This window comes from Lygodium microphyllum, chromosome 22 (assembly GCF_053477565.2).
Source record: "Lygodium microphyllum isolate KBCC chromosome 22, Lygodium_microphyllum_v1.1.10, whole genome shotgun sequence".
NCBI classification, from domain to species: domain Eukaryota; kingdom Viridiplantae; phylum Streptophyta; class Polypodiopsida; order Schizaeales; family Lygodiaceae; genus Lygodium; species Lygodium microphyllum.
This window is the reverse complement of record NC_141156.1, coordinates 122,051,042-122,070,128: the sequence shown is the minus strand read 5'-3', so window position 1 is coordinate 122,070,128 and position 19,087 is coordinate 122,051,042. Positions and strand designations below refer to the sequence as shown.

The following is a 19,087-nucleotide window of genomic DNA, read 5'->3' as shown; positions in this document are numbered from 1 at the left end:
TCCTTCTATTGAGTTTTGCATTCTGACTTCAAACTCTTATGTTTCTCTCACTCCCAGCCTCCAGCTCTATGGCATTTGGGGCATGTCTTTGCAAAGTGCTCATACACCTAGTGAGGAAGGCCACAAACTTGACCTCTCTAACAATTTCCAAGCCATTGACGTCAAACGGCTCCCACACCTCTAGCACCTCCTTGTCCCCATCCAAAGGGGTACGAGCAAACCTCTGTGCATGCATCATTCCTGGTCCGTTGTGAGGGACATGGATGGTATAAACAAGGTTGCCGTCAAAGCCCAGCACACTGAGACCACACTGCCCAGTACTAACTCCCTCCACAATTAATCCAGGCAGTGCAAAGAACCCTTCAACAACAAAACACTAATTGTGCAGAGTAGCTCTCTAGTGTAAGGTAAACTCACATCATCATTTACGCTCTGCCTCACTAGCGATGTGAAACAAATAGGCACACAACAAAATACGAAGTAAGGTGGTTCTTGAGCTTGGGGGAACCTTGTGTTAAGGGCCCAACAATTTCCTGCTCTCATTGCGTTCCTGTAGATTCTGCCACAGCTCCTTGACAGCCTCCATCTGTGTCAGCTCTCATCGCATCATGGCTGTGAATGTCAACTTCCATGTCCTTGCCCGTTTCCTTCAGCACCTTCCCCCCCCCCCCCTGCAGCCTCCATCACCTCAGTGTGGGACAAAACTCTCCAGTGGTTGGCTGATCCCATGTTAGTATGTGCAGGCTGCCATGTGTCAGCTGCCTATAGCTGTGCTTCTTAAAGGAAAAGATTGACTCTTAACGAGGGAATGGAGAGCTCACCAGGCGCTCTCTGACAATTTTGAGAGTAAACTGGATTGAAGGAATGGTGAAAGTTTTGGAAAAGCAATCTTTGCCAAAACATATTCATGCTTTCAATACCACTAGCATAGGAAATGAGCATTCTGCGGTCTAGAGTCTTGCCCTCAATGCAATGTCGGCTGAACATTACCTACATGTGAGATATGCCACAAGTATAAGAAAGGCATCAATTGATTTGTCACAAGCAATGGAACAAACTTAAATTGAAAGCCTTATTTACCTTTTCATGCGCTGGCTTCAACACTTGATGAATACTATACTAGACAGCAAAACAGGACTCTTATCAAAACTGATGCCAGCAAGCAAATGATTTTAAGAATCTGACATCCTTAAAAGTTCATCACTGCATCCACCGCATCAGTGGTGAGGTGGCACTTCTTAACAAGAAGTGGACATCACACAGACCAGGCTGTTACAACTGCGTACTACGATTTACCATAATACAAAAATTGACACCCTTACCTCAGCAGTAAGAAGTAAAGAGGACAACTGTCCATAGCCAGTAGCACAAGCAGAGAGATGGATCAGGAAGGGGGGGAAGAAGCAAATGAATCACAGCCTAGGCACTTCTCATGTGTGGAGTTACAGCAAAAGAGAACCAGCAATTAAGGTGTTATTTCATAAAACAGTTCTAACAGACAATTTTCTGATTGGTATTTAATTGGTTCAACTGTCAGGCTCCAACTTAAAACCATAGATTCACAAACTCCCAGCTATTTTGTGTCTATAAATATCATAAACTTGAATAATTAAACATTGTTGGGCCAAAAAGCGACCAGTCACTGTTTAAAGAAGAAAAGATTACAGGGGCTTATATCCTCAACAGAGTTAAAAGTTCCACTCCTGACTGCAAGCCTCTCCCTAAAATGAAGTCTTTTAGAAAAAGTCAGTACAACTCGGAAATACTCAAGAAATTAAAAGCGGCTGCTGCCCCTGGTTAAGCTAACCATACGGCCAGTTCCATCCTGCTGTCGTATAGACGATGGACCAGTCTGATATGGTGTCCTACCAACACTGCTGTAAGCATCTTGATACCTTGTACTTTGAAACACAGAGGCATATGCTGCTCCACTGCGACCACCGGTTTGGCCTGATCTAGAATCCCTAAAGTTGCCTCCACCAGTGTTGCCCAAGTTTCGACCTTGACCGCTTCTGCCTGAGTTATAACCAGATCGAACTGCACTGGAATTGTATCCAGAGTAGCCCCCTTGCTTCCCTTGTCCAGAAAAATCACTTTGCCACCGACCACCACCAGCAGCACCTACATACTCCTGATTATCCTTGCGCCTGAGGGGTAATCCTTCCAGGCTACCACCCATTTGCCCTTCATACGCCTTCTCATTGCTTTCTACAAGAACTGATAATTTCTCAGCAAATTGGGCAGCCAGTGCTTGAAGTCGTGTAGGCTCAACATTATGAGTTACAATGCAACGAGTTGGCTGGTCCCAACTAGCATGCAGCTCCTCTGCAATCATCATTTTGCTTACAATGCTATGGACCTGAGACTCTGATAAATCAAACATCTTCATGAGCTGGTCTTGGCTGAGCGCATCATAATAGGAAGAGAAAGTGAACAAGTAAGTCCTCAGTGCTTCTTCCTGTATCTTACTTTTCAACATTTCCAGAACATGGTCTTTCTTTGGTATCAGCTTCCATACATCCAAGCCCTGTATTACCTCAACAGCCTTCTCCCAATTTCCTTCTCTTAAAGCTCTACTGGCAGCCATTACATGATCTCTAACATTTTCTGGAGGGCCTGTGAAAGTTTGCCTCTCATTCATGTCTACAAGACGACGAAATGTCTTACTGATTACCTTTCTCTTCACATCATGTGCATTTGCAGCCATATTCGGAACTTCCAAAAGCATGGCAGAAATCAAATGCACAGCTTCAAGGAGTTCTAAATTGATGTGCATGTGGAATGGCATTTGCCGACGCCGCTCCAGCTTCTCCTGAAAAGACAAAGTATCAACTTCCAAGCTTAGGGACTCACTATGCGGCACAAGATAAACATAAACTTGAAACAAAGTGAAAACAAACACCAAACAGAAAAACAAAGGTAGGCATGAAAGTAACCTGCTCGGGGGTCTTTTCATGATAACGACTCTGTGAAACTCCCTGTGCAAGCAGCTCTTTAACTCTTCCTCCAGCATACAGTTCAGACAGGCAACCGTGAGCCTCTGTAATAACTGAGGCTCTAAATGCACAGAGACCTAATTGAGCCATGGCTCGGTTAAATAGTATTTGAGTGGAGATGTCCATGTGCTGGACGCTATCCTGCAAATGGCTCATCAACAGCAAATCTCTGGCTGTGTGAAACTCCTCAGAAATTGCATGATGATAGATGTCACAAAGCATAGCCCTTGCCTTTGTTCGTTCATCGCCTGATCTGTAGATAAGAGACACCAACTGATCCATCATAGTTCGACTAAACTCTGGAAAAGTAGGTCGTCTTGCCACTACTTCTGGGATTGGGACAAACGACGGAGGGCTAGAGGCATCAGCTAAAGGCTTTTGCTGCTTTACCTCCTCCTCATCTTCATCCTCTCCATCTTCGACATTACTAGCAGCAAGGTCTGCGCGAGCTTGCGATTCTGCTAGCTTCCTCATTGCTTCATACACTGCTTGAGGCTTGTAATAGACATGCTCAACCCTTCTAAGAGCCACCTTGGCAGCAGCTCGCATATCCCCTGTCCGCTCCAGATAGTCCTGTACATTTTGGGCAAGAACCATGAACAATGGCTCATCCCGCAACCTCTCTACATAGTCTTTGGTGTGAGGATCAATGAACTGAAGACTTTTAAACAATTCTTCATCAATGCGTTCCAAAAAGGTAACTACATTGCCCCACACATGAATAGTCCCCTCATAGTCAGCACCCTTTTGAGTCTCATTTTCAAGTTCAGGATCTGCAGTGTCATCTAGCCCAATGTTTGGATACTGTGCAAGGATGTCCAATACCACCAACAGATTCTGGACACATTTTCTCCATATAGGTATTGGCATGTGGGTGCTGAGGCTTGGATTAACATCAAACTGGGCCGACACAACATGCATCATTACCTCCAACTTCTGGGCTGGTGTTTTAGCCACTCTTAACAGATAGGCCAGCTGCTCCACCTGTTCCGTTCTGTCTGTTCCTTTCCTACCTCGAGCTGCAATGATCTCTTTCAGCTTCTTATCAACCATTTCCCATGATATTTCACTGGCAGGTTTTGCAAACTGCTTGTCTATTGTTTTCTTTCTAGGTCTTGCTTTCTCCCAACCCCCCTCCCCATCACCCTCACCTTCATCGTCCTCCTCCTCATCCTCCGAGTCCGAGTAGCCAGCAATCTTCTGTGGCTCCTCATCACTGTAATCAGCCCCAGAATCACTCTCATCCTCATCCTCATCCTCTTTATCATCTTCAACCTCAGACTCTGGATTGGCACGGAATTTTCCAATGTCAGCCTCATAAAGCTTGTTATTTTTCTTCAGCTTCTGCTTCATGTAGTTTAAAGCCTTGGCATTACTCGGACTCATTTTCTTCTTCGCATCCTTGTTAGCCAAGGCTTGAGCCAAGAAATCCTCCAGCATGACCAGGGCTTTTATATAAAGGCGAGGTGTCACCTCTGACTCAGTGACACGAATCACCTTCTCCAGCTGCTTGTTCAGCTTGTCAAAGTTTTCTTGGATGCTCACCCAGTCATTGATCTTCATGGAATTCTTCATTTGCTCCACTGTGTAGGTCATCTCCTCGAAACGCTTATCTTTAGCAGATCGGACCACACGTCGCTGGTCATCAGAATCATCGCTGTCACTCTCATTTTGTCTAAGATACTTGGAGGCCGGGGCAGCTGCAGATCCACCGTCCTGTCCTGGCGGTAGCGCATCGTTATCAGAGAACGTCTCCTCCTCTTCGCTGTCACTCTCTCCCTGCATTTGACAAACAGATTAGAGAGAAACTCTGACTGCAACGAAGGGGATACCTATAGAGGCGAGAAACTGAAGCATTTGAGACATGAAAACCACTGTCGAAACGCTACTTAGTCTATGGAGTCTGTCAGTGAGAATGACGCAATGAGATGATGGATTTACCTGAGTCCAGAAGCGGGAAGCCATGGCTGAAGCCGGAGACGAAACGCAAGTGATCGAACGATGAACGACCTTGCCTTCCTGCGCAAGGCCTTGTGTGCTAAAGAGGACCTTGAATAAGGATAGCTTAGGGTTTTCTAGCCTATCTTCAGTTTAATTCGCACCGTCTCTTATTTTGTGCAATATGCTCCAATGTGTATGTTTGAGAGAGAGAGAGAGAGAGAGAGAGAAGGTTTTCTAGCCTATCTTCAGCTTAACTAGGCGCCCCCTGCCTAGACTCGCCCGGGCGGGCACAATTTTTGCGGACACGGGCGGGTGCTGGGTGGACGCGTGGCACCCGCCCCCACCTCTCGTTAACTAATAGTATAGATTCACACCGCCTCTTATTTTGTGCAATACGCTCAAATGTGTATGTATGTTTGAGAGAGTGTATTTTCTTTTATTTGTGTATATGTGTGTGTTTGTATAAAAATTTAAACAAGTCTTTATTTTTTACTTAGTACATGTGTATATACATTTACCATTGCTCGTAAGGGCATTTTCTAGTAATAAATCATGGTTACGAGATCTAGCCTCTTCTCAAGGGGAAAATTTACCACTAAATATCTAGCACTTTGTTAAGTTTTTTTTTCCACTGCTATAAGTTAGTTCACACCCTCTCTTATTTGCGTAAGATATCACATGTAAGAGAGAGAGAGAGAGAGAGAGAGAGAATTCTTTTATTTTTTAACTTATATACAAACATACATACACACATATACATAAAGAGAGTATTTCCTTTTGTTTTTGTTTATACATAAATGCACATATATACATAAAGAGAGAGAGGTTATTAGCATTGCTCATGAGGGCATTCTATAGTAATGAACCATAGTTATGAGATCTAGCCTCTTCTTGAGAGAACTAGGTTGACACCTTGAGCCAAGTTTAAGATAGTGGTTTTTTTTTTTCCCTTTTGTCCAAGTGCTTCTTTTTGAGTATTTTTGAAGATGTTGTTTTACTTTATGTTGCTTGAAAATCAAAATTGGACATTTGAAATAGTGAGTAGTTTATAAAACAAGTTATATCGTTAACGGAGGTTAGTTTGTGCTTGCTTGAGTCCAAGTCTTTTAGACCTAGTCTCTTGGCATATTCGGTTTGAATGTTTAACTTGCCCATCGACTTAGCCTTCATTGCATACTTGAGCAAGTAGAATGATATCATTGAGTTTCTTTACTCATTGAATGTTCATATGGGCTGCCCACAAGAGTAGTAAGGTTGGGTGATATGGCACAACATTTCAATGGTCACATCCAAGATGATAGTAGATGTATCATTGGGTTTCAATGTCTATCACTAGTTTTGGATTGTTGCATGGGACAAACAAGTTACTATGGATTATATAATGATGACACCTATGAAACTATTTTGCCAAGATGAGAGCTCTTAATTTCTATCAAATTGCATCACTTGTTGTTAGATGGAGCATATGCACAAATATAGTTTTTTTAATGTCTACCTCGTACAACCATAAGATGCCATGTGTATGCAAGGAGCTGCTATGTTGGATCTCATGCCTAATCACATGATGTTAGATACGCCCACACAAGTGGCTTTCTCAATTATGTACTAAGATTAAAGAAGAGGTGGAACCTAGTGAAAAAAAAGGATGGCACACTCAATGGGATAGTCTTTCCATGAGAATTCTAGATTGAACTCATTTGATATGGATTCAAAGGTGTTGATCTCGACCCACCTTGTATTGGTCACCGCATATAGAATGAATGTAAGAAATAAGTGAGGTATGCCACACATGTCAACCATTATGATAAGGTCCTTCAAGTTACACCGATGCAAAGATGGGGAGCCCATTATTCGTATAGGTATACTATAGTGGAGTATGTGCCTCACCAACTCCTCATTGGTACTATTTCTTGTTTTCTCACCTATAAGTGTCGATGCCTACTTATAAGCAAGTTGTGATCATGTTGTTTGTGATCGAGACAACTTGTTTTAGTTGCTATAATATCAAGATGTAAGGCTTGTGCAAGATGTGGATGGTGAAGAGGGTTGATGTGCGCATATTAATATATTTAATAAGATACATTTTACCTTTGTATGCACCACAACCAAGTGGAAAGAGGAATGGGAACAATGCGTTCTCCAAAGTGATGTCTATGCAGGATGAGCTTGTTGTTGCAAGCAAGCCATCTATTTTGAACATTATTGTTCTTTATAGAAGATAGTTATTATCCCACAAGATGATGCACAGAAACTCATGTTGATAAGCTCTTTGGAATGCATGTCAATTGGCTAGGATCGATTATGTTATTAACCAAACTATAACTTACCCCGTTTTCATTTTCAAGTTGTAGCATTGGGTCAAATGGAGAGCTTTTGTGGTGGAATTCTAGAGTCCTTTTAATTGATTGCTTTGTTGGGACATAGAGACATGTCTTTGGATGTGGATGTTCCACTATTGTGACATATTTTTGCATCGTAGGATTATGTAATATTTTAATAGCCACCACATTATCAATACTAGTCAAGTTAAGTTTAGTTGACGGATTGAGCAAACAATGCATCATTCTAAGGCACTAAAGGATTGTTGAGAGTAAATCATTAGTTTAATGTTTTGTTTGCAATTGTTGTTATTCGGACACCGCAATTGACAAGTCGATGATGCTTAAAATATATCAATAGTAGCCCAACATGGAGAATCCTTTTATGTAGTTTGGCAATAGGGTGATCACGTGCTTATTTTGATCTTCATTTGCACAACACAATTGATATTTTCTTATTATAATGTCGAACATGTGTTGTTGGTATGTAAGGATGAGGATTGTGCTTTGACAAGCCATCCAAACTTGCATTTCTTTCATGCATCCATCATGCCTTTAAGAGATGATGCTTTGATGCTATATCATGACTACTCTATAGGTTGCATATATTATTAGTCCACCAATGATGCTTGCACATTAGGTTATCTAAGATGATGGTAATTTATATATCATACCAACTTGCAACACATGGTTTTAGTGATTTTTTGAACGCCATAGTTTTTATTTTCCTAGAAGACCTTAATGAGGCCCAATGATTTGATATTTGCATGGACTCTATTGTTGTTTTGTATTTTATAACAATAGAATATATGCTCATTCATGACAACATTATCATTCTATTATTAAAAATGCTCTTATATCTCAATATTCATGTTTAGAAGAACTACACAATTTTTAGCAATATATTGCTCGAGATGATTTTTTAAAATGTTTTGATCAAGTTTAGGTACTTACAAGTTCTTGAAGCTAATCAAATTTGGTGAGAAACATGTGTAGCAATATATTGCTTGAGATGAATTTTTTAAATGTTTTGATCAAGTTTAGGTACTTACAAGTTCTTGAAGCTAATAAAATTTGGTGAGAAACATGTGTAGCTTGAGATATCATACTAATGAAGAGTGTCTTATAAAATATAAAACCAAAAGAAAAAAAAGTTGCTTGGTTAAAGTCTAAAGTATGGTGGGTTTCACATTTCACTAAAGTTTTTGGTTAAGAACTAACTTATAATTTTGTAAAATCATAATCATAATACAAAAAATAGGAAAAAGTGCTATCCAAGTAGCATGCCAAACAGTTGGCACATGCCTCTTCATTATTTTATAATTATGAGAGAAGTGAAGGGAGTGACTACGGAGTGGAAGCAAGAGCTATGGTGGAAGGAGCAAGAGCAAGACACAAGATGTGGAAACTCTAATAGTCACAATGTGTGACCAGCCTTTCTTTTTTTCACATATCCTTGATAGAATAAAGAATGAAGTGATAGTGATGGACACTTGTCACATGCAATATACAAGTGTATAGGTATTATTAGTGTAGTAATACATGGGCGGCTAGGCATAGGCACCTTTACCCCCAACAATATACCTACCTCCCACTTAAAGGTGAATGTGTCCCTAGTGAGGAGAGAATAAGAAAAAAGTACCAATGTACAAATGTACATAAGTACAATAGGATGAGTAAAGGTGTCATCTCATTCAATGCCCCATCAACTTCCTAAGGAATGCAAAACACTCCACTGAGAGACTTTTCGTGAGCAAATCTATAGGATTTTGGTTAGTTGAGATATTGACAAGATCAACAGACCTGTCTTCAATAACCTCTCTGATGAAGTGGTAATGCACCTCAATGTGTTTCGTCTTTGCATAGAAGATCACATTCTTGGCTAACTGAATAGTGCTCGTAGAACTTGAATGCATTGTAGGGACCACATCAGTAATACCAAGGTCTACAACCTGACGATCCAACCAGAGATCCTCCTTGCAAGCCTTAGTCATTGCAACATACTCATCCTTGTTAGTAGAGAGGATTGTGCATTTTTGCATCTCGGACATCCAAGAAATAGCACCTCCAACAAAGGTGAAGACATAGCCAAAGGTGTCTACATGTCTTGCATAATCAGAGTTAGTGTACCCTAAGACTTCTATATCTTGACCACCATAGCATATACACATAGTTGTTGTGCCCTTTATGTACCTCATGATATCCTTGATGATATCCCAATGCCATCTTCTAGGTATAGCCATATAGCGTGCCACAACTCCCACTACAAATGCTATGTCAAGACAAGTGGCTATCATGGCATACATCAAACTACCCATGGTGGATGCATAAAGGGATCTTAGCCATCTCACTCATCAAACTGTGGACAATCAGCTTGACTAGCCTTCACATGAGAAGTTAGAGAACAACCAATAGGCTTACCATCTTGCATATGAAGCCGCTCAATGACTTTCTAGAGATGCTCCTTTTGTGACAGATAGAGGATCCCCTTAGAGTAATAGCGCATGATGTATATCCCAAGAATGTGTGAGGTCTGTCCCATGTCCTTCATACAATGCTTAGGCCACTGGAGCATCAGCTATTGTAGGCTATCTAGTTGGATATACAAGAGTAGGAGGCTCCTCTTCAAAGATCACTCTACATACCTCAACCACCTACTCAGGCTGCTTATGCATCTTTTTCTCATGGAAAACTACATCATGGTTGTAGATAACCCTGCAAGCTTGTGGATCCTATAGGTGATAGCCCATCTCACCTACATCCCCATAACCAAGAAAGATGCATTTCATAGACTTATGATCTAGCTTATTGTGCTTGTCCTTGGGAACATGGTGGAATATTTCACAACCAAAGACACACAAATGAGCATAGGATGGAGGTTCTCTAGTCCATATCTCCTTTGTAATCTAGCAATCAATAGTAGTGCAAGGGGATCGGTTAATCAAGTGTATGTCAGTTAGTAACTACCTCAACCCAAGAGTGTTATGATAAGCCTGCCTAGCTAAGCATAGTGCAGACTCTCTCTTGAATCATCCTGTTCATGCACTCGACCATACTATTCTAGGGAGAGGTGTAAGGGATGTTCAACTGATACTAAATATGTTGCTCATTGCAAAACTATTCAAAAGCTTTCAAGAGATACTCACTTCCATTATTAGATCTTAGATATGTTAGCTTATACCTAGACTAGTTCTCAACAAGAGCAAGCCAACACTAAAAGATAGACAAAACATCAGATTTCTACTTAATAGGGTAGGACCATATGTGAGTAATCATCAATGAATGTGACAATGTACTTTGCACCACCTAGTGAATGACAGGGCATGGGACCACATACATCTGAATGAACAAGAGCTAAAGGCTCACCCATGCACTTCATACCAGACTTCTTATGCATACTACGTGTTTACCTACCATATAAACAATGATCACAATACTTAAAACACTTATTATAATCTAGGGACAGAAGATACTATAAACTAGTAAGCATTTTCATTCCTTTCAAAGACATGTGCCCAAGGTGACGATGCCAAAGAGATACATGTGGAATTGCAGCCACATCCAAAACATGGTCAATTGACCCAAATACATGCAAAGGATAGAGGATACTAGACTTAGCACTATGTGTAATCACAAGATTCCCACTGGTAATTTTCCATGAGCAATCACCAAAAGAGACACCATAACCTAAACATCCAAGGTGGTAGTAGAGATAAGGCTCTTTGTGAGAGCCGCCATGAAGAGTGCGCATGCTGCCTGAACTAAAACGTAGTTGGATATCACCAATACCAATGATATCCACTACCAAGTCATTACCAAAAAGGATAGCTCTAATCATATTGCAATAGGAGTGAAACCACTCTCTATGAGGAGGGGTTGTATGAAAGGAAGCCATTGAATCTATCAACTAACATTGATAATATCTTGACAAATCATCAATCAACTATGAAGCATCCTAAGAAGAAGCTACCAAGATAAGATCATCAGATACATCAGGTGCACTATATTAATCTCCTCAATCTTGACACTTGACTTGCTAGGCACAATGTTGTGATCATCATTCTTGTCATGTACTTTATCCTTTCCCTTTTTCTTGTGCTTGTCTAGTTTGGCGCTCTTTTATAAAGGGCTAAAATGTGTTTTATCTCTTGTGTGGCATGTTCTTGATTTTAAAATTTGTCTCGCGCTTCTTGGTCTTCTTTTTCCATTGAGTTGTCTTCTTATGCTCCTTCTTAAGCCTATTTGCACCTTGTCTCGTTCCAAGGATTAACATTACCCCTCTCGTAGAGCTGAGTGCTAATCCCGTGGCACTAGATGGTATGGATTGGGGAGGTTGTAAATGGTCTATGAAATGGTACTTAGGGATTTTGGGAATTTGGTCATATGGGATAAGCTTGTGATATATGATTGGAGATTGTTGGTGCTGAAGATATGTTGACTGATCAAAGAGGGTCTCCAAAGTTGTTAGCTAGCTGCACAGTTGGAGAATATACTTGTAAAGGAAGAAGAGGTGCACTACCTAGGGGTGTGTCTGCCTTACCATGTAGTGCATTGTGCAAGTGGTGGTGGAACTGGGAGATGGGTCAAAAAGCCTGAGGTGTTGTTCCACACTTGAGGACCCAGTTTGTGGAAGGGGGAGGTGTTATGCATGGCTCAAGGAGATAGGTCTATTACAATGTCTTGCCCTTGATGTGCCAAGTGCATGAAGTGGGGAGGGACTAGGGATTTAATGGTCCCTAAATGCAATGTTCGTGTCACTCATCCATACAAATGAGAACTTTTTGTTTTTTTATTTTTATTTTCTTTCTTTCTTCTTCTTCTTCTCTTTAAAAAAATATATATAAATGACAAGGGATGATACTAAGTTGCATCCCATTTTCTTGCAGGAGCGGACTGGGTGGAGGTTTAAGTGACTGACTTAGAAAGGACTCACTTAGCATATAGCCTTTAAGTCAACTCTCATGTTCAAAGGTGTAGTGGAAAAAAATGGGCGGTTATACCTTGTGAACAATGCTCTTGAGCATTGATACCCCTATATCTATTCGTGAGTGCATTGTACCTCTGACTTAAGAAGAGAGCATGCACCATCTTAGCTTGCAATTTGATAGTGGGCTCGGAGATGTCTGCTAGGTTGATTCCATCGTTCATGTACACTTGTTGCTTGTTCAACCCTAGCATCCGTGCATGTCTATCTTTGGCCTCTTTTTCAGCTTGTCCACTGACCCTAGAGCTTTCTCAACCAACTTCGGGCTAAGCACAACTTCAACCCTCTTGGTTACATCCCCTTGTTTGATCGGTATTGTACTACTGTTATTTCTAGCATCAAAGGATTTGAGAACTTTTGTGTACTTGTTGTGATCTATTTGTTGGCCAACCTTCTCAAGGTACTTGGGTAGATTGCATTGCTCGACAATGTGTGTGGCCTTGCCCTTAGTTGCCACAAGTTCTTCTAGGTTGTGTATACTCCGATATCGTAACTAGTTGAAAACATGCATCTCCGTGGTTAAGTAATATTTGTTCCATTCTTCCTCAGTGAATGGGAGCCTTGCCATTTGGATTCCTATTGTAACACAATAGCTCACAATGAGTTCTTTTTGAAGGACAATTCTTGCTTAAAAAGTAAAGTGGGCAAGGAAACATTATCAAATAGTGAAATGTATAAGCCAGGGAATGAAAATTTTTCATATCAATCAATCTAAAAACTTCATGAATAATTTTTTACTAAATGAAAATTCAATTAATCTTTCTCTTTGGGGTTCAATCATATTTTGATTCATATTCAACTTTCACCTTACTTCACCTTACTCCCTCCCCTCTTAGAACAATGAGAATCCTTCTCAAGGTTGGATAATGAAGGGGTAAGGGAGTTTGGTATGCTCTTGTTGTATCTAGTGTTTCAAGAGCCAATTGTAGAAATTTGGATTATAGTCCAATGTAGCATGGCGGTCCATGTCTTGTGGGCAAATGCCCACATGTGTGATATAGGTCAAGAAATTGATCAAGATTTGGACTCAGATTCAACTAGCTATTTCAGCTCATCAAGTTCATCGAGTGACATTGGAACTCTACTTTTGTTGAAGGATGTGATTAACCATTGGTTTAAGGCTTTTTCTCGAGAGATTTTAGTGGTGGCAATCAACTCTCACGCGAGTTGTTGTGAATATGAATTCAAATTTCTCCCAAGAACAAGGTGAAGAGCATACATCATTTGCTATTTGTTCATCAAGCATGCTTAGGTCCAAGCATTCATAGTTTCTAGCAAACGACATGAAAGTTGAGTTTAATCATCTGATACATGTCACTAAGTCGTCTCCCATGTTCATGGCCATATCGGATGCCATTTTGAGAATGGATTGGCCATATCTGATACATGTCACTAAGTCGCCTCCCATGTTCATGGCCATATCGGATGCCATTTTGAGAATGGATTGGCATTGATAAGATGGTTTAAGACCTATGGGTGGTTGGGGTTTGACTCATCAACTGGACTATTTAGGTATAATTTCCTCTACTATGAGGTGGTCATTGGAGTGTTTATTACCTAGCACCTATGATTGAGCTTGTGGTTCAAGGGATGTGTGGTTCTCTATTTGTGTAGTGGGTGGTGCAATGGAGATATTAGGGCAAGGCCTATCAGTAGTGGGTTTGACTTTTGGGAGACAGATCCATTAAGTATTCATGGGTTTAGCATCCTTTTGCTAGTTTGGGTTTTTACCTCGTGCTGACTTACAGGTACGTGTATGTTGGTAGGGAGGTTGCGGTGGATGGGTAAGTGTGCCGTTCATGGATTTAGGCAACCACACCAGGGTGTTGCTATTATAGAACCCTTAGGCACGCAATAGAGCCTTTGGCACCCATTGCGGTTTGGTCTTTTGCCTATTCGTGTAATGCCAGCTTTTGCTTTTAGGTTTGGTGTATGGGACATGAGAGCTATGAGATCTTGCGGATGTGTCTTTTGATAAATTGTGATTTATGTTTGGGAGAACCCACTTGGTTATTTGGATTGTAGATTTGGTTGGGGCTTCTAAGTGTTGCGAGTGTTTTATGTTGGGTGTATGTGCAGGCTCACTACCCCCTTCCTTAGGGTTAATACTGGGCTTAACTATTGGTAGTGTTGTGGGCTTTGGCAAAGCCATGGTACCTTTGCTAAAAGCCGTGACTATGCTCAATCTCATAAATGAATCTAGCATTCAACAACTTGTCTATTTCCTCCTTCATAACATGGGCATGCTTTGGATTCATTGCGTACAATCTTTGTTTAATTGGTGTTGTGTTGGGGGTCATAGGAATGTTGTGAGTCACAATACTTGGATCGATTCCTTTCAGCACTTATAAGGACCAAGTGAATATGTCTACATACCCTTGTAAATAAGAGATTAATGAGATCGGTCTCCTCTTTCTTAGTTAAGTCATTGGCTACGTACACGGGTCAAGGCTTATTTCCTTTCCTTACCAAGTTGACCTCCTTAACTTTATTGGGTACTTCAATGGGTTCACTAACATGTCATACTCATTTGGTGCCTACCAACACCACTGCATGGTTGCCTTCCTTATACCTAGTGAAGTGTTTGGGTAAGTCATAGGGTTTCTTTTGTCATTCAGCTTCTAAGGTCTTGGGCTGTTTCCTCCTCTCTTCCTTGAGCCTCTTGTGCTAAGATGGATTGGGAGGTCCCCTTTGGTGCATTTGATCTTAGGTGGTTGTGGGATTTCTGGATCACCCTCAGAGCTAACTTTTGAGTCACAGTTGAACTCACAACCTTCACTAGAAGAAGGAGTTTCCCCTAGTAGTCATAGCTCCGAGACTGATTCCATTCTAAGAAGTGGTGTGGTGCCTGATTGAACTAATCTAGCTCTTTTATAGTCCACTATATCCAGGTACTCTAACTAGGTATGATCACAATTTACATTGACGACTCCTTTGTCCACCTTAAAAGCATTGTCTTCTTGAGGTTTAGAGTCCGCTCTTATATGCTCAATCACTCATCCATTTGTGTTGTAATCTATGGTCTTGGCTTCTTTCTTACTTTCGTCAGCATTGGAACATCAATTTTCATACTCATCATCCGAATCCTCATACTCAGACTATTCATTGTTCCCATGGCTCCCATTTTTAGGACTTTTCTCATCTGCAATTAGGGCCCAATTGTACAATAGATTTAGGTCATGTACCTTAGTCAATTACCACTTTGGATTCTCTATGAGATCCTTAAGAGGTTTAAAGTTTGTAGTTGGGTTACCAACTAGCTCTCTCGTTAGGTACCCCTCCAAGAATTCTATGGAGTTCAAGTTTATTATTTGGCACATGGTAGGTGATCGACATTGGTTGGCTGATGGAACTCCTGGCCATCATGCAGAGAGGCATTGATGATGTGGCATCATTCTTGGGTAACTCAAAAGTTGTGACTCCATTGGGTTTATTAGTTGCTTTTATAGCTTGACCATAGTCATCCTCAACTTTTAAGAATGGCAAGTCGATGGTTGCCAACACATGCATCTAAGCACGCTTATCCTCAGGGCAAGAATGTACTTAGTTAAGGGTCCATATTCACACTTTCCTTATGAGTCACCCTTTAGTATTGCATATATAGTATCAAGGTCAACTGGTGAGGTTTTCCAAATATCCATCTCTACTTGAACAATTTCCATTTTGTTGCCTAAGAATATTAGGCCATTACCCAATTCTTTATCACTTGAGCATTTCTCATCCATGGTCTATCTAAGAGAATATCATAGTCCACTCCCTCGACAATGAAATTAATCAAGAATTGAAATCTTGCTATCTTTAGAGGCCAATCTTTTAGGACTCGAATGGTCTGACTTTCATTCCATTTGCTAGTGCAACATTAAGTCATGTAGTTTTCACTGGTGGGTTTTCCCAGGCTTGCAAAACTACATGGCTAGGCACACTAACTCCTACCCCTGTGTCTACGATTCCCTTTCGTGTGGCATCACCTAATGCAATAACAAGTAAGACTACATGTGTTTCTGTGCCCTCCCAAAAGGCATTCACTTGTAGAGATTTGAACAATGGGTTTAGGGTTAAGCTTGGTATATGCGTCCTTGTGTCATGGTCCGGGCAAGTTGGTCACTCTATATCTATCAGGTCTTTCTACCCACTGCTTCAACACTTGCCATAGCATGGGGATTTGCCTAAGCAATTCTCCTAATGGCAAGGTTATAGGAGTTGATATTAGCATCATGAGCAGATTGCCCACCTTTTCATTTTCCTCTAACTCAAGTCTTTTCTACCAATGCCCTTGGGTAGTTTGTTTATCCGTGGCATCTAGATTCTACTTGTGTGGTGCTACATGGGGTATTGATGTTCCTTTTGATCTCAAATGCGTAGGGGAGACTGGTGGACTCATGTTAGAGAGCTCACTAATCTCATACTCCATGACACGCTTTACATCTTGCAGGTGCGCTTAAGCTTCTCTCACCCACTCTTTTGATTTTGTCCACAACTTCTAATTGGTGTTTTGGGTCGAGCTATTTTCCAACCTTGGCACCCTTTTCCACTATCTTAGGAGTAGATTTTTCTACCTCCATGTCCACAACATGTTTCCCTTTGGTCAGTGTGATGAAACTATCAATTTTGAGTGTTATCTTGGTGTCTGCCCTCTTCCTTGGTGTGATGAAACTATCAATTTTGAGTGTTATCTTGGTGTCCGCCCTCTTCCTTCTCCTCCTCCACTTATTCTTTCCATTAGATTTTGCATCTAAGTTGCTAGGTCCAAGTAATGAGACACTCCTCTATCGGATAGTAGACTCCACTAGCTCCATTATCTCATCCTCGATCAAATCACACACATAGTGATATTGAATCTTTATACGTTAGTGTATGGAGAACATTGTATTTTTGGTAATGGTGATGGAACTTTGGTTGTCACCTCTTAGCATAGTTGGCTCTTCATCTTGCACTTCCATTTGCCATAGGGATCCTCCTTAAGCATACTACTTTGCATACAATAAAACAAGGTTGGCTTGTACTTTGCTTGGTGGAAGATAAGACCATTGTTGGTTGCTCTAATCCAAGAGAAGATTTTTGAACCCAAAGAAAAATAATAACCATTTTTTTTTTTGGTGGAATCGCAATCTTTTTCCCAACTTGAGTCACAATTTTTTACTAAATCTATTGTAGAATTATATGTGATATCATAGTCAAGATTTCCCTTCAAGTATCTAAGCACCCATATTCTCGCTTTTCAATGACTTTGACAGGGTTTGTTTCAAAATCTCCTTAAAAAATGAATAACAAATGTGATAGTAGCATGGATTTGAACAAAAAGATGAGATTGTCAAACCAATCTCATGTACCTCCTAATGTCTACTAGTGTAAATATATCCTCAATGGATAACTTTGCATTGGCCTGCATAGGTGTAGCTATCTCTTTGCAATTGACTATGCCAAATGCATTCAAGATCTCCCATGCATACTTTTTCTAATTGATAAATATCTTTCATAACCCTTGCAAAACTTCATTTTTCAAACAATAGTGGTGCAAGCCCAAATCTATCATTCCTAACTCAAATTTCAAAGACTTTTAAGTTTGATAGATCATATCTTCAAAGTCACCTACAATAAGAAGATCATCCATTTATAGGACAATCATTACGGACTTTTCATCATCCTTGTAAGCATACAAATTAGCATCCGAGGCACATCTCTTGAATTTTAATCTTAAAAACACCTTATCTATCCATAGTACCATGCTCTAAGGGTTGTTTCAGCTCATACAATGCTCTTTCAACTTATAAACTTTATTATCAAAATGTACTTTTCAGCTCACATTTGTTCTCAAAATGGGGATCCTCAAACCTTGGTGGCTTAGCCACATCTCCTACTTGAGGTCATCATTCAAAAATGATGATTTAACATCCATTTGTGGCAAACTAGCCACCTATTATGAGCAACCATCTACAAGTGCTATGCGAATGGTGGTCAATTTGGCAGTTGGAGAGAATGATCAACCATATGCAACAAGTGTTATGCAAATGGTGGTCATTGATGATGGTGTTAGACGGACCCGTCCTTGGAGAATGGCGGGTGGACCTATCTCTAAAATTGACAATGGTGTTAGATAGATCGGTCCTCTTGCCCAGCCATTGACCTTCAAGGTCATAAACACTTCATTTTTCCACTTCATTCCAACACACTAAAGCCTCAAACACTCATGACTAATCAGTTTCCAACAAGAGAAATTCTCAAGAAGAAGATTTGGAACATCAAGCATCAACTATCAAGCTCAACATCAAGTCTTCAAGGCAAAGTCAAGGCATAGTATCTCTTGATACTCCATTAGTGCTTCTTAGCACTTGGATCATAAGCTCACTCAAGAAGAACAACTCATGTTTTATCCCATCTCAACTACTTGATCAAATCTCTTGTAAGTCTTAACCCCCTTGTAAAAGGATAGACACTGCACAAGTATGATTGTGGTAAGACCTCCTTCAAAATGAGTGAGCTTGAGCAAATAGCTAAATTCAATGGTGAAGGAATCCAAGTTTGGAAGGAAAAGACCATGTACCACCTCATGAGGAAAGACCTTTGGGATCTCTTTGAAGATGATGAAGGTGATGCAGATGGTGCAAAAGAAGATTCAGAAAGTGGGATCCTTGTAGTAGGTCCACCAAAAACCAAAGAATGGAGGAAGATAAATATCAAGGCACTAGGCACTAGGCATCATTGCCTGGAGACTAAGTGATGATGTGCTACATCATATCTCTGGCATCAGAGATGCTAGAACTGCTTGGGAGAAACTTGATAGGATATTTGGTACCCAAGCAAAGAATTCAAAGGTAAAATTACTCATGTAGTTTTATAAACTCGATTGT

General features: G+C 40.6%; 1 protein-coding gene across 1 annotated transcript; it reads right to left on the bottom strand.

Annotated features, from left to right (window-relative positions):
* Positions 1 to 1,556: 1,556 nt before the first annotated feature.
* EIF3C (eukaryotic translation initiation factor 3C) lies at positions 1,557 to 5,135 on the bottom strand. Its single transcript, XM_087662441.1, has 3 exons — positions 4,938 to 5,135; positions 2,937 to 4,775; positions 1,557 to 2,812 (listed from the first exon to the last, which is right to left on the bottom strand). Exons 1-3 carry the CDS (start codon positions 4,959 to 4,961, stop codon positions 1,775 to 1,777), a joined length of 2,901 nt encoding a protein of 966 aa, XP_087518567.1. The 5' UTR covers positions 4,962 to 5,135; the 3' UTR covers positions 1,557 to 1,774.
* Positions 5,136 to 19,087: the final 13,952 nt, after the last annotated feature.